The sequence below is a fragment of the Pelophylax lessonae genome, assembly GCF_965119305.1.
Source record: "Pelophylax lessonae genome assembly, chromosome: 8".
NCBI classification, from domain to species: Eukaryota; Metazoa; Chordata; class Amphibia; order Anura; family Ranidae; genus Pelophylax; species Pelophylax lessonae.
The window spans coordinates 103,592,809-103,606,015 of record NC_138775.1 but is presented as its reverse complement, the minus strand read 5'-3'; the positions used below and the strand labels follow the sequence as shown (position 1 = coordinate 103,606,015).

Sequence of the window (13,207 nt, the reverse complement as noted above, 5' to 3'; positions counted from 1 at the left end):
ACCTTCTCACTCTTTGCCCAATCCTATAGTGGTTTCCTATGGGGTTTTCCTAAAGTTTATCTAAAGCCCAAACTTTCTTTTTTCATTTTGATAGAGTAGGAAATGGTTAAAATCCTTGTTGGGATATTAATCCAAAGTAGGGAAATTCCCTTCTATACAGTTGTTACTGGAACAAGTTTCCATATTTCCCCCCTATTTCAGTTTTATCCAAAACAACCACAATTGTGACTTTTATATCCAAGACAACCAAAATTGTGACTTTAAAAATACTTTAAGTTTTACAAAGCTGTTTAATGTTTCTTCATAGCAGCAAGCCAGATATAGGACATTTTCTGCTGCCTTGAAAGACAGTACAGTTGTGACAGAACAAGGTACTGTACATAATACATCTGAGATATTTAGAATGATAAACTAAACAGTATAAATGGATGGGTCTGTACCTTCAGATTATCTTTTTGGATCAGCGTTTATCTTAATATTTTACATAGTCTAAATTTAAATCCATTGTATTTAAATGATAATCTAATCATAATTATTTATCTTGCTTTCTGCGTCTACTGGAACTAAAGTCTAAATATGAATGCCTCTGTTTTCCAAAGTAGGCCATTTCTATGAATCCCAGGACCTGCATCCCACTACAATGTATGTTTTATATAATAGCCCTAAATCATTTGATTACGTCCCTTATCACAAGTTTCTCAGCTGCACTTTTTTAAGAGAAGCCACTAGAGATCATCTGAGATATGAAGTAATTATACAAATCTTAGGGAATAGTCACTGTTATTCAAACAGATTTTAAGTTCTGCTGCCTACATACCAAGTAGCAATGTCGCTATTCACTTAGTAGTAATCAGTGTTACCCTGTCTTCATTTTATATAAAGAATTATTGCAGTGTTCTGTCACTAAGCATATTTCCCACCCCAAATAGACAAATTTGTAGACACCATTAGGCACTTAATCTCATTTTTGTTGTCAAAGGCACTGGGAGGTGGAAGTTCCGTGCCTGATGTCAATTCTGTGCTTCAGGTTCCTATGGCAAGAAAAAAATAAAAAGTAAATCAAATGTGTGTAAGATATTACATTCAACATTCCAGAAAAACTTAACTTTTTTATTTTTCATATCTTTATCTTGAATAAGTTTATGCACAGTTAAAAGAATGACAAATCAGAAGAACTGGATAGATAAGTACGATATTTACATAAATAAGATAGATACAATTACACATTATAAGAAAGAAAAGACAGACATTGAAAACAAATCCTTCTGTAGCTGAATAGACTGATGGAGGAAGGGACAAATTTTCTTATACACGAGGATTAATCTGGGCATAGAACAAAGTACCAAAAACTTAATTCCAAATGGGTTAAGAAAATTGTGTCAAAAAACACTAATTCCCAAATGGGTTAAGGGTTTTATGTCCCTCTATGTATCATAAACCCAAAACTGAAACAAAAATGGTAAAAAAAAAACAAAAAGTCTACCGAGACATTATTTGGTATAAAAGCACCTGCCTCGTCATACCTGTGAACAACAAAAATATATATTTAGATATATATTTTTATATTTACATATTGCCTTTACTGCTTCCATTTTTTCATCCTGATAAACATACTTCATAGTATCTTGTTTAGGAGAAATATCAGTAGATAGTTTGTCTGAATGGGAAAACGAAATGGTTCCCACCAGGACTGTGTGAATTTTGTATATCATACGAATACATGAGCAGCCACTGCAATGTGTAATGGCTGCTGCAGGATCTCCAACGTTAGTCATCTTTTTTTTTTACATATAGTTAGAACATACTTTCCTAGACATTACTTTTAATTGTTTACATTTTTGATTTTATAAAAACTCACGCTTTTCATGAGATGTTGCTTAAGGACACCCTTGCTAGAGGGCCGAAAGTACTTACATTTATGATCACATTTTTTGGCTATCACTGAAATTCCTAAAACCTTAGAAAAATATGTAAACTTCGACACAAGATTCCTGACTGAAGACAGGAAGACATTTTAAACCTTAAATGGTTTGTTACTTATTTAAAGATATTGTACATACCCCCTTTTGTAAGCTAACTCATTCACTTGATAGGGTTTAGTAAATAATTTTGAATAAGGGATAGGGTGTCCTATCCCATTGATCACAAACTATTACATTTTCCTATAAATTCTATCATTCTCTATGCAAAAGTGATTGGTTTATATTTACAAAATGGATGGTACACAACACCTTTTCAAAAAGTAGAAAGCCACTATATCTGTTCTACTGCAGAGGGGACTATGGAGTCTGAGGTTTAATAATGCAAGGAGAAATATTTCATCTTTATGTTTTTTCTAACTAGCTTGACCTTTGCTTACTTCAGTTAGAGAGTTGTTACCTGAATATTCAAACAGGAATTACATGGTGAAAAATTACAAGTGTTCCAGTAAATACCTGTGAAGGTACTGTGTTTTTTAGGGAATTAATCACCAACATTTTGAGGACACAAAGGAGCCCATATCAAAATGCAGAACTCTATGGAGGAATTTACTAAAACTGGTGCAGACAGAATATGGTGCAGCTGTGCATAGTAACCAATCAGCTTCTAATTTCAGATTATTCAATTAAGCTTTGACAATAAAATCTAGAATCTGATTGGTTACTATGCACAGTGGCACCAGATTCTGTGTGCTCCAGTTTTGGCAAATCATCCCCATGCCTTTAAAATGTTGTGACATACTAAGTAAATTTTATATTAACAGAACATTCCCGGAGTGCTGGTAATTCTCTGCAGTTTGGCACTCATCTGCATTGCTTGTATATACTGCCTGAGAACCCTTCATTCCAAAGGAATGGATATTCTTTGTGTTTCTTTCTTTAAACCTCACAATGATTTCTTTGTATTTTTGCTTGTTAAAATATATATATTGTTTTAGAATGCATGACACATCAACATTATTTTGATGAACTAAAAATGTTGTCTTGTTTTTCAAGACTACTAATATAGAGAATTGCACAGTACTGTGGATGAATATGTAAGCCAAATGTTGGCCATCTTACTGCACCCAACAGTAACTCCAGAGTTTGGAGATAGATGTCCTCTTGTTTCACTGACCACTGCACAATGAGTGGATTACTACTAAAGTAGGAATTCCCTGCCTTCACTTGTTTTAGTTCTTCAGGATTATTAAGATGCAGCTTTGTTAGCTCACCATCCATGCAGGCAGGACTGGGAGACATAAAAACAAGAACTGTATCAAATTTTCCATCATTCGCTAATTTTCATTTTTCTTTTGTTGTGGACAAGTGAATAGGAGGAACTAGTAATCTTCTGATTCCCAAGATGTTAGGTTGATGTTGCTTGAACTATCCCTTATTTCAAACAGGTTAGCAGCCCCGGTCAACTGGATAAAAAAAGTCAAGCTGCATTCAGATAGGAATTTGCCTTTTGCAGCCAATGGCTGTACATAGTCAATTTACCAGCCAATCTGGTGCCCAAGATCAAAGCCACTACCAAGTCAGATGTTGCAGCTTCCTCCCTAAATGGGAGACACTAGTTCATGATCGGTGTATAATTTTATTCCCTTCCCCCATCCCTGCATTGCCCTGCTATCCTACCCCACCATTTTTACACTGGAGCTTTATATTATTTCAGAGAAAAGACCCATTTTTCCCTGGTCTCCGTCTTTCCCAGGGGCCCGTAGAAACCGTCTACAGTTTCCTGGTGCTCTTGGAATCCGGATTCTACCTGGGATTTGAGCCGTGGGAGGACCCCGTCGGAGCATGTTGCTCTCCGAGAGATGTCCCTCCTTTGTCTGTATCTCAGTAATTCTCATGGTCTTGACAGCGTGGTATACACTGGCTGTTCCCAATGTGTTGGGCTATGTGATGGAGCCACACTAGGAGGATCAGAGATTGCAGTGTAAAGTGGACGCTGAGGAGGGCCCATATAGGAGAATGCTGAATAGAGGCCAGAGGCTTGACTTGAATGGCTGTAATATGAACTTGATGGTTGGTGATCTGAGTAGTCAAACTGTGGCCTGGAGATAGAAGGAAATGCTGAACCATAGTGAGGCAGCCCCAGCGAGGTGTATGTCAGCTGTGATGTTGAAGGCTGGTCGGTATAATGGCTTGTAGTTGAGCTTTCTGTCTTCACTTGAGCCTTTGAATCTGCCACAGTTGGAGCATGTTGCTTTGCAAGAGCCCAGGCAGAGGGACCAGCAGCCAGAGCTCCACTGAGACCATAACTGGAGGTGTAACCTCCAATGTGACTTGCATGTGCAGCATGACCATTGGGTGGAAGGTACTGGTCAAACTCATTGACATCGAATGTCTCCATGTTGGACATGACATCATGGCTTATTTCCCCAATATCTACATTGCCAAAATCAATGTGGGGTTTTCCTCCTTCTGCCAGAGATCGGGAGCCATCCCTCTTGGCCTCAGATTTCCCTGTCTGAAGTTCGGTTTTTGGTGTTGTTGGCGGAGTAGGAGGACCATGACTTTGACCTAAAATAATAAAAAAAACATGTTTTTAGTTACCTGGCCAATAAACAACATATCTGGATTTAAAAGTAAAAAATCAATGCAAAACTCTAGTGGCAAAAAAAATACAAGAACCTTCATTTACTGCTCATTTTTAAATGTTCAGAAATGTTAGATAGAAAGTTACATTACCTGTTGAGTGCTCTGAATTCCCATCAGACATAGGGGAACCATGCCTATGGTCCAGGTGTGAGTTTTTGTAGTGAGCCTGTATGGAGGCAGCACCTCCTTCAGCTTCTGAGGATCCATCCCCCTCTCCTGATGTGGGCTTTCCATTCTTCCTTCTACGAGGCTGGTACTTATAATCTGGATGGTCCTTCTTGTGTTGCATTCTCAGTCTTTCTGCTTCTTCTATGAAGGGTCTCTTGTCATTCTCATTTAGCAACCTGTAGGGAAAAATATCATTAATGGTTATCTAAGAGTGTATGGAAATGTAAGAAGCTGGTAAAAGGGAATGCAATAATATTTTTATTCTTAAAGTTGTTTGAGTTTACTAGAGTTTACTGACAGTTATGTTGTGCCAAAGGCTCAAGAACTTCTAAATCACTAACTAAGACCAAACATGTATATCAAGAATTCCTAGTTTCCTGTAATTTCATCAGATCCACGCTTGGATTGGGGCCAGAGGCAGCCAGGCAACTGACATTTTCAGATGGAGTGCAGCAGTGCCATACTGTTCCCATATCAGGATTTCTTTAATATAAGGATATAGCTACTAGCACTAATGCAGTCTTTGAGGTCCTACCTCTAATTTTACTCAGGAAGAGTTACAAATAATTCTTACTGCACCCTTTTTACAACGGACACACATGTTCGATAATTGACACACATAACTGAGTTTTGTACTTCTTTGGTGAATATGTGTTATGCAGAATTAGTTTAAATTCCATACCTCCAAAGCTTGCCCAATGTCTTGCTTAGCTCTGCATTGTGGAGATGTGGGTACTGGTCAGCCAACTTTCGACGGGCAGCCTGTGCCCATACCATGAAAGCATTCATAGGTCGCTTCACATGAGGTTTGGACTTATTGCCACCATTGACCCTTACTGGCATAGGAACTAATGTCCAGTCATAACCGCTCAACACTTGGGAGACAGCTTCACGAATGCAGACAGGGAATCGTTCATCCTCAGAATCATGCTCTTTTTTCACTTTTCCTTCTTCTTCATCATCTGGGCCGGAGTGGGAATGAGATGCCAAAGGTTCAGGTGTTAAGGAGGGATCCTCAGAGCCAACAGGGCTCATCTCAACCTCGGACAGACTCTGATCGTCACTCATGATGTGCTTCTTGCTTGGAAACTGGAATAGTCAATCATAACATTGTTACATTGTTTGTCTTCTAGATAGCATACAACAATAATAAAATATCTAAAGCACAGAAAATATATCTATTTTTTTTTATCATTTACACAACAGGATTAAAGTCACGCAAGCCAAAACTCTGCCAAGTTTCTATCAACAATGTTTACAAAACAATAAAGGACAGTCGTCCCTAAATTCTGCGTAAGTCTGGCTCCTGTCCTGGTCACATATGAGAAGAATATTTTTTAAGAAAGATTATCGATCATCCCAGCATGTAACTCATCATCTCAGCATATAACAGTTAAAAACACAGAAGACATAAAAATTTATGTTTTTTTCTAATCTTATTAGGAGCTTATACTGTACCAAAAATATCTTTGAGAATTGGAAAGATACGTTTTTGGTACAGTAGTCAGGTCCCTGCAAAATATGTTTTTTAGCGACTTCAGCAGAGGCACCATTGTTAAAACTCACATATGTTAATAATCTCCAAATAAAATTACACAGGGCATTGTCCAAGATTTTCTCAGTGTTCAGTATAGGATTATTTCTTGTTACCCATAATCCTTAAATATTATGTTATTAGTAGCTGCATGCAACCCAATTAATGCGAAGTTAGCAAAAGCCATGCCAATCCTTTCCTAAATAGGAAATCTAAGCAGAGTAGAAGGATTTTCCTAATAAAGTAATTGTATATTTCCGTTCTTTTACAACACACAAACATTTAAACATATGCCTCTTAATTACTGCTCTGTTTATTTTGTTCTTATTAGTGATTGATTGTTTAACACATTTCTAGACTGAAAATGTATACCGAATGACCAAATTATGAGTTAAATAACTTTTCATTCAAAGGATTTTCGAGGTACGAACAATACCAATGTCAAAAACAGTAATATTGGAACATGCCACACAAATAGACATGGTACATTGAATTATCAATGTTTAAGGTTTCTACAAACCAACCTTAGCGAACTAGCATTCACCAGTCAGAGTTTTGTATAGGTTTTAAGTTTTTGACTAGTTTTAGATAAGCCATGTTAACACCTTTTGTGTGGAACAATAGATTGTCATAAATATATATATATATATATATATACATATATATATATATATATATATATATATATATATATATATATATATATATATATATATAAAATTATATATATATATTTAGCTAACTGATGTAACTTAATTCTCCAATGTTTTGAACACTAGTTGAAGTGTCCAGTCTATATGTTTTTCTTTGTTTTATATATAATAATGACAAATTCATTTTGATTCTTCAGTGTTTTAGCATCATTGCTCAAACAGAAATATCCAAATAACATGCTACATTTATAATGATGATTTTTAATAGTGACCAGCCTACAAAATCAGTGCAGATGTCTCACTCAGTAAAGTGATTTACTTCATTAATGCCACATTAGAAATGTTTTACGACGCTATAAAATCATATCATAACTTTGGAATACCACAAAGAATATGAATATTTAAAGTAGACATGAGAAAGTGAGGGAAATGTAACTCTAATCAAATGAGGTTTATTCAGCCCTACATGACAAAGTCTTTTTTCTGTAATATCTAAGATTAAAGATAAATATTGCAGGCATATTTTCCAAGGCACCGTCCATGTTATATTCAGCATTGTTTGTAAGAATCAAAACTACATGTATGTTCTAAAACAAGAATATACATGCAGCATTTTCTCAGACCACAAAAGTAATGCCAAATCCTTGTAGTGAATCTATGCAATACCTGTGTTTTTAACAGCATACATAAAATATAATTTATCTGCCCGTTTCCAGAAGGAGGGAGGAAACTTATACTAATTTCTAAGAATAAGGTTTTGTGTATTGATAAAATATGGAAAGGAATTATATATTTTTTTTGTTAATATACAGGGAAGGAAGAATGTAGCCTTAGGGAAAGGAGGCAGGATGAAAGCAAAGTTCCACTTTTGTCAAAGAAAGAAATTTAGGGGATAAAAATGAAAACAAAATAAAAAAAAAAAAAAAAAAAATACAAATAGTTCAAATAATATCAGTGAAAATTAGAAGTAAATTACACTTGGGACTATAAATTGGAAATGACAGTAAAATGACAGTATTAATAACTTGATGAAGAATAAAAAGTTAGTGACCAAAATTTAGTAAATATTAGCTGATTCAAATATAGATAATCAAGTGGATGAAAGAAATAGCTCAGTTTAAAATGGCAAGGAATCGAATCTGCGTTCTTAATAATGAAGTAAACAGTTTCATAAATATATAGAAATAATGGCAGCAAAGTAAATATCATATAACTACAGCAATACTATATAGAGCATATCATTTAAATACATTAAGGCAAGCATAAGTAACAGCTCTGAAGCAAGCTGTGATTTAAAAACATATATGGTGGTTTAAAGAGAGAGTAGAAAATGTGTCTAGAAGAGAGAGAGGTGAAGCAGGAAAAGTAGGAATGCAAAACGTACCTACTGAGTCTTGGTGGTAGGAGGTGTGCTGGCTCGATCCTGTGTCAGTAATAGAGGCTCTGTTCTCCTATCTGAATGATGCTCTGTTCGCTGCCCTGATCATTTCTCCCCATGCATTTAAGGCAAAGCTTTTCTCAAACAGTCCTTGGCCTCTCTAATTGGCTGCCACCAATGAAGGGGTGGGGACTAAGAGCGAGATGTACCTTTTCTGCCAAGAAAATGAAAACAAAAAATATGAGATTCTCCACTTTTTTAAGCAAGCATAAAAATTTCTTGCATAGCTATTTCTTGTGAAAAAAATGTGTTAAATGTTAATGATTTCAAGGTTTGTTTTGGTGACAGATATGGTAAACAGTGTTTCTGAGAGTATATGTATGCTGCCTAAACATTATACATATATTTTTATCTTAAGATTTGACTAAAATCAATACACCTGTGTCTAGCCTAATGTATATTTTGGTAATATAGAAAATTGTCCTCTAAATATCTATGAATATATACTGTGGTAGTCCATTGCCTTACCTAAGAGGAAAACTCAAGCCAATGTTCTGGCTGGTAGCAGCACTGTGATATGCAAAGTACTGCCACTGCACGTCAGCTGAACTGTATCCACAACTAATCCAGAGTTACAGCTTTCACAACAGGTCTTTATTCACTTCTAATCCAAACCTGATTCACTAATCCACAGATCTTATTCTCTGCCTTGGCACTACCCACTATGTATTACAAAAACACAACCAGTATACAAACATAAAAAGCTTAGAGATGTTTTATACTGTTATGGGCCATCAAAATATTTGCCCACTATCTCTGATGTGTACCACAATTCCCTGGCTGCATCAGATTTATGCTGAAGAAACCTTAAAAGTGTTGCAGTTCTCCTTGTCTTTTTACCTATGTTTATTCTGGGTTTCTCAGTCAGTCAGGCCAGAGCAGTATACTCTTTGAATGAAGATGTGTGATGAATCTTTGTAGGTATGTTATGTAGGAGGAGAAAGCAGACAGAGGATGTCATGCATAGCCTTAGGGTCCCATGTCCTCGTAGGAGCAAATGCTGGAACAGTGTGCAATTGTTGGTGCTCTTGTGTTAGAAAAAAAAAAATAACTAACTGGCAACTGTCTTCCCAGGGGAGCTAAGTTATAAAGTCACATGTGTACATAAACTACTAACAACTACTTATACAAAATGCCATTGTCCCAAAGCTCAGCAAGACAGGAGAAGGGGAGTAAATACGGTTCTGTTTTAGGTAAGAACATAAAAAAAAAAAAAAAACAAGCTCAACAAACTGATTGATCTGACGGCATGTCAGACTTCTACTTAGCAATTGTTGTCTCATTGACTGTGACTGTGAGAACTGTTAATTAAATTAAAAACCTCCTGTAATCACAAAAAATGTTTACAGCGAAAGAGAATCTTAGTAAGAGGAGAAGATTAAATGTCAGTATTTGCTTATTTTTGAATTGCAGCCATAATCGGTCTGTCCTGATTTACTGCCACTAGATCACATGGACATTACTGACAAGTTTGCTGGACATTTTGCAGGGACTTTGGTTTAAATATAGGAGGTGTGTCTAGATAATTTTGTAGATTTTGCTTATTTTGATTTCCAGCAGCTCTGCACTGTTCTTCATCCCTCAAGTACCTGAGCTCCCTCCCTCCCCCTTTTCAGAGACAACGCAGGCTTTTGTCCTAAGGGCAGGCCGCTTGCATATAGACCTTCCATTGTCCTGCCTTATTGGCGTAGCCAGGCTAGGCCAAAAGCCTGCACAATGAAATCTTACATACAGTAAAAAGGGGACATTAAAAAAACTCTCCACAATAACTCTTGTGTTTAAAAAAAGGAGCAATGAAAGTTTGATAAGGGATACACAGGCCCCCCTCCTCTTCTTCTCCTCCCTCCCCGAGATTGAAAACACTGAATATCTTTCTAGGCCTGGCTCATGGGTCTTTTTTTTTCTTGATTTTCGGCTTGTCTTTGTGTGTACGCTCTTTGTTCGTTCCAGGTGAACCGAAATCATGTGATATGAAAGGGGGACAGAGCTGCTTATTATAAAGGGTTTTTGGGCTCTGCCGAAGGCTGTCAGTGAGAAGATGCAGTCTTGGGGGAAACAGCTATCTGCCTGCAGGGGCCAGGTCTTCTGCCATCTAATGGCCCCATGTACATAGGGCATCTCTACATCTGGAGGGGATGAGCCCTTTTATTCCTATGCCATATGTCTTGTAGGATAAGAATCTTGTCAGATATGGAGACCCTGTGGAATCTTTGGAAGGTTTGTGGAGTATGGTTTGTCCAGTGGAATTTACCTCGGTAATGCAGTCTTATGGGATAGAAGTGACCTGGCACCTGGATTGTATAGGAATGAAGCATCATTAATTTCTCTCATTTTTTTTTTGTATTGGATATATACCTTTACAGTAAGGTTGTGTGCATATTAAGGATCAGAAAATGTGGACAGTCTGCATATTGGAAATTGTATTTTGTGGACTCCGACAGGCTGGGACAGGTGAAAAGGCATCCATCTTTTCCAGAGCAACAATGCAGCAGGGGGTGGGTTAGCTGAAAAGTACTTCTCTCTTCAAATGAACCTGGTTGGTTCACATTATTCAGACTGTTAAAATGGGCTCCATAATCTAAGCAGTTTCCAGAGACCCTGCATGTCACCACTATGGGAGGAGCTTTGCAACTCAGATCTGCAGGAGTTTATACGTTTTGTGTAGATTTATTAGTGCTTTCTTTTTATTAGCCTAAAAGAGTTAATTATAACACTTTTCAGTTGTAAGAATGTGTGGCAAATGTACAAATATAATTTAAGATGAATCCTCCAAGAGCTTACGCTATAAGAAACATGCTAGGGGTATGGGTAAAAAAAAAAAAAGGCTAGGCATTGCCTGTAACAGTCAATGAGTTTTGATTTTCCCACTTGTGCAAGCAAAATGGTGACTGGAATTGATTGCTTGCTATAGGTTCTCTTGTTTCTTTTATATAGTTTCGGTGGTGTTCATTTACTAAGAGTTTAGAAAATGCCCACTATGGGCAAGGGAATTAAAAAAAACATTTTTTTGCTTGCACAAGATAAGCTAATAGAAATGAACACAGCACTGTCTTATTCACTAAGCTAAATGAACAATTATGTTATAAAGTGAAATACTAAATCAACTCAACTGAAGTCAGTTCTTCTGTTTATATCTGAATGACACCTCAAATTGTAGGCCAGCATAATTCGAATCGGGATCACAGGATCCTTTAAATTGGCTGCTTGTTTTTGGTTAGACACAAAAAAAACAAGGACTTGCTGCCCCATTTTGATAGTACATCAGTTGTGAAGTTAGGATACGATCAATAGATGGTAATACAGAGAAGTTAAATAATTGAGTTATCTCCCTACTGGATTTTTTGGCAGTATTGTTTATGGAGATGACATTCAATAATTTTGTTCCATTAAATCAGTCTGTGATCAAAGGTATAATCCTTTATGGACCTCCGAGCTCCTAAACTTTCAGTGCACCTGCTTTGTAACCTTTTCAGTGCCAGGGTACATCTCATATTACTGCAGTATGTCATTTGTTGAAATCTGAATTAAGTGATTAACTAAGGCTGGTGTCAAATGAGTGCCTTTGTTTTCATGATAACAAATGTCTAACCTGATTGTTTTTATACATATTATGCAAAGTATATGTTAGCATACTGTTGCATGTCCACGCGGACAGATCACCGTCCTTAAAATGTTGTATGCAACATCCTCAGAGAGCATTTCTCATATAAAAACCGTTCTATTTAAATGAAAATATTATAATGAATATTTTTATAATAATGTCAGGTTAAAATAGTGTAGCTCATATTTACTCATTGTACACAAAGTGTAAAAAGTGCTCACCGGACACTAACATCATACAAAACACATACACCTGAATAATGCCACTCATAAAGTAATAAGGTACACATATATGCTACTGTGTAGTGCATTTCATAGGTGACATTATAGGAGGCATTGTGAGCGATCGCAGGTAAATTATTGGCACATTGTGAGTGAAAATGCTTTTATCTAAAATTAGATAATGAATGTTCACTACTAAACCATCCTAGCTCTCTAACACATTATACACTAGATACAGCTGTAAATAGCAGATGTAAATGAGAATGTGGAGCCTTGCTTATCTAGTTACCAACATTTTTGATTACTTTTTTTAACATAGAATATTTTATCTCATACTTTTCTGTTCCAAGATGTAGTTTCTACATTACTTATGTGATTTTAAATATCAAAAATGTAAAGTAATGCCTGCCCATCACAGATTGTTTAAAAGTGTTCGATTGCCATGCTCAATTATTAACTAATACTCAATACATCATTTCACCATATTCTTTAAAATAATTTCATCTTTCTAATGATAGTAAAGAACACGGTCATTACCTATTTTATTTGAAGCCTTCATTTTTTATTTAAAATATTTTCTATCGCTGTTCTGTCCTGTCATGTGACCTTTTTTTAAAAACTGAGCAAATCTAACTTTTACCAAAAAAAGTGTAAAACATTTTAAAGGAGCTTTAGAATATAAATGGACATATGATACAATATAATAAAACGCTTCTACTTAATCATAATGCACATTCTTATACATACTTTCAGTTGTGACCCCTGTGATTATTAAAGAAGGGGACTGGACAAAGGGGAATTACTTAAACCATAAATATGAGACTGTAAAGTTTGTGTTGCCTTGTAATCATTTGCAGACAGGAACTTCATGTTTGTAAAAAAAATAGTGAAAATGTAGTTCAAATATGGGTTATTAAGGTATGAATTGGAATGTGAGTGAACATCTATTGTATCTAAAAAAACAACCGTATCTAAGAAAAATCGAGACCCTTGTGTGATCAGTTTAGAAGTTGCAATGTACTCT

At 36.1% G+C, this 13,207-nt stretch overlaps 1 protein-coding gene across 4 annotated transcripts; it reads right to left on the bottom strand.

Moving 5' to 3' along the window:
* Window positions 1–517: 517 nt before the first annotated feature.
* Window positions 518–8,418, bottom strand: SOX10 (SRY-box transcription factor 10). 4 transcript variants are annotated; one of them, XR_014225592.1, is made up of 5 exons: window positions 8,308–8,418; window positions 5,419–5,825; window positions 4,659–4,912; window positions 3,194–4,490; window positions 518–1,031 (listed from the first exon to the last, which is right to left on the bottom strand). XR_014225592.1 is itself a non-coding variant. In XM_082265789.1 (4 exons), exons 2-4 carry the CDS (start codon window positions 5,802–5,804, stop codon window positions 3,814–3,816), a joined length of 1,317 nt encoding a protein of 438 aa, XP_082121915.1. In that variant the 5' UTR covers window positions 5,805–5,825; window positions 8,308–8,418; the 3' UTR covers window positions 2,894–3,813. The 4 variants fall into 4 exon arrangements, 2 of the variants coding, with proteins under 2 accessions (XP_082121915.1, XP_082121916.1); XR_014225593.1 differs by having other exon boundaries at window positions 3,730–4,490; XM_082265789.1 differs by lacking the exon at window positions 518–1,031 and having other exon boundaries at window positions 2,894–4,490.
* Between the last annotated feature and the right edge of the window lie 4,789 nt (window positions 8,419–13,207).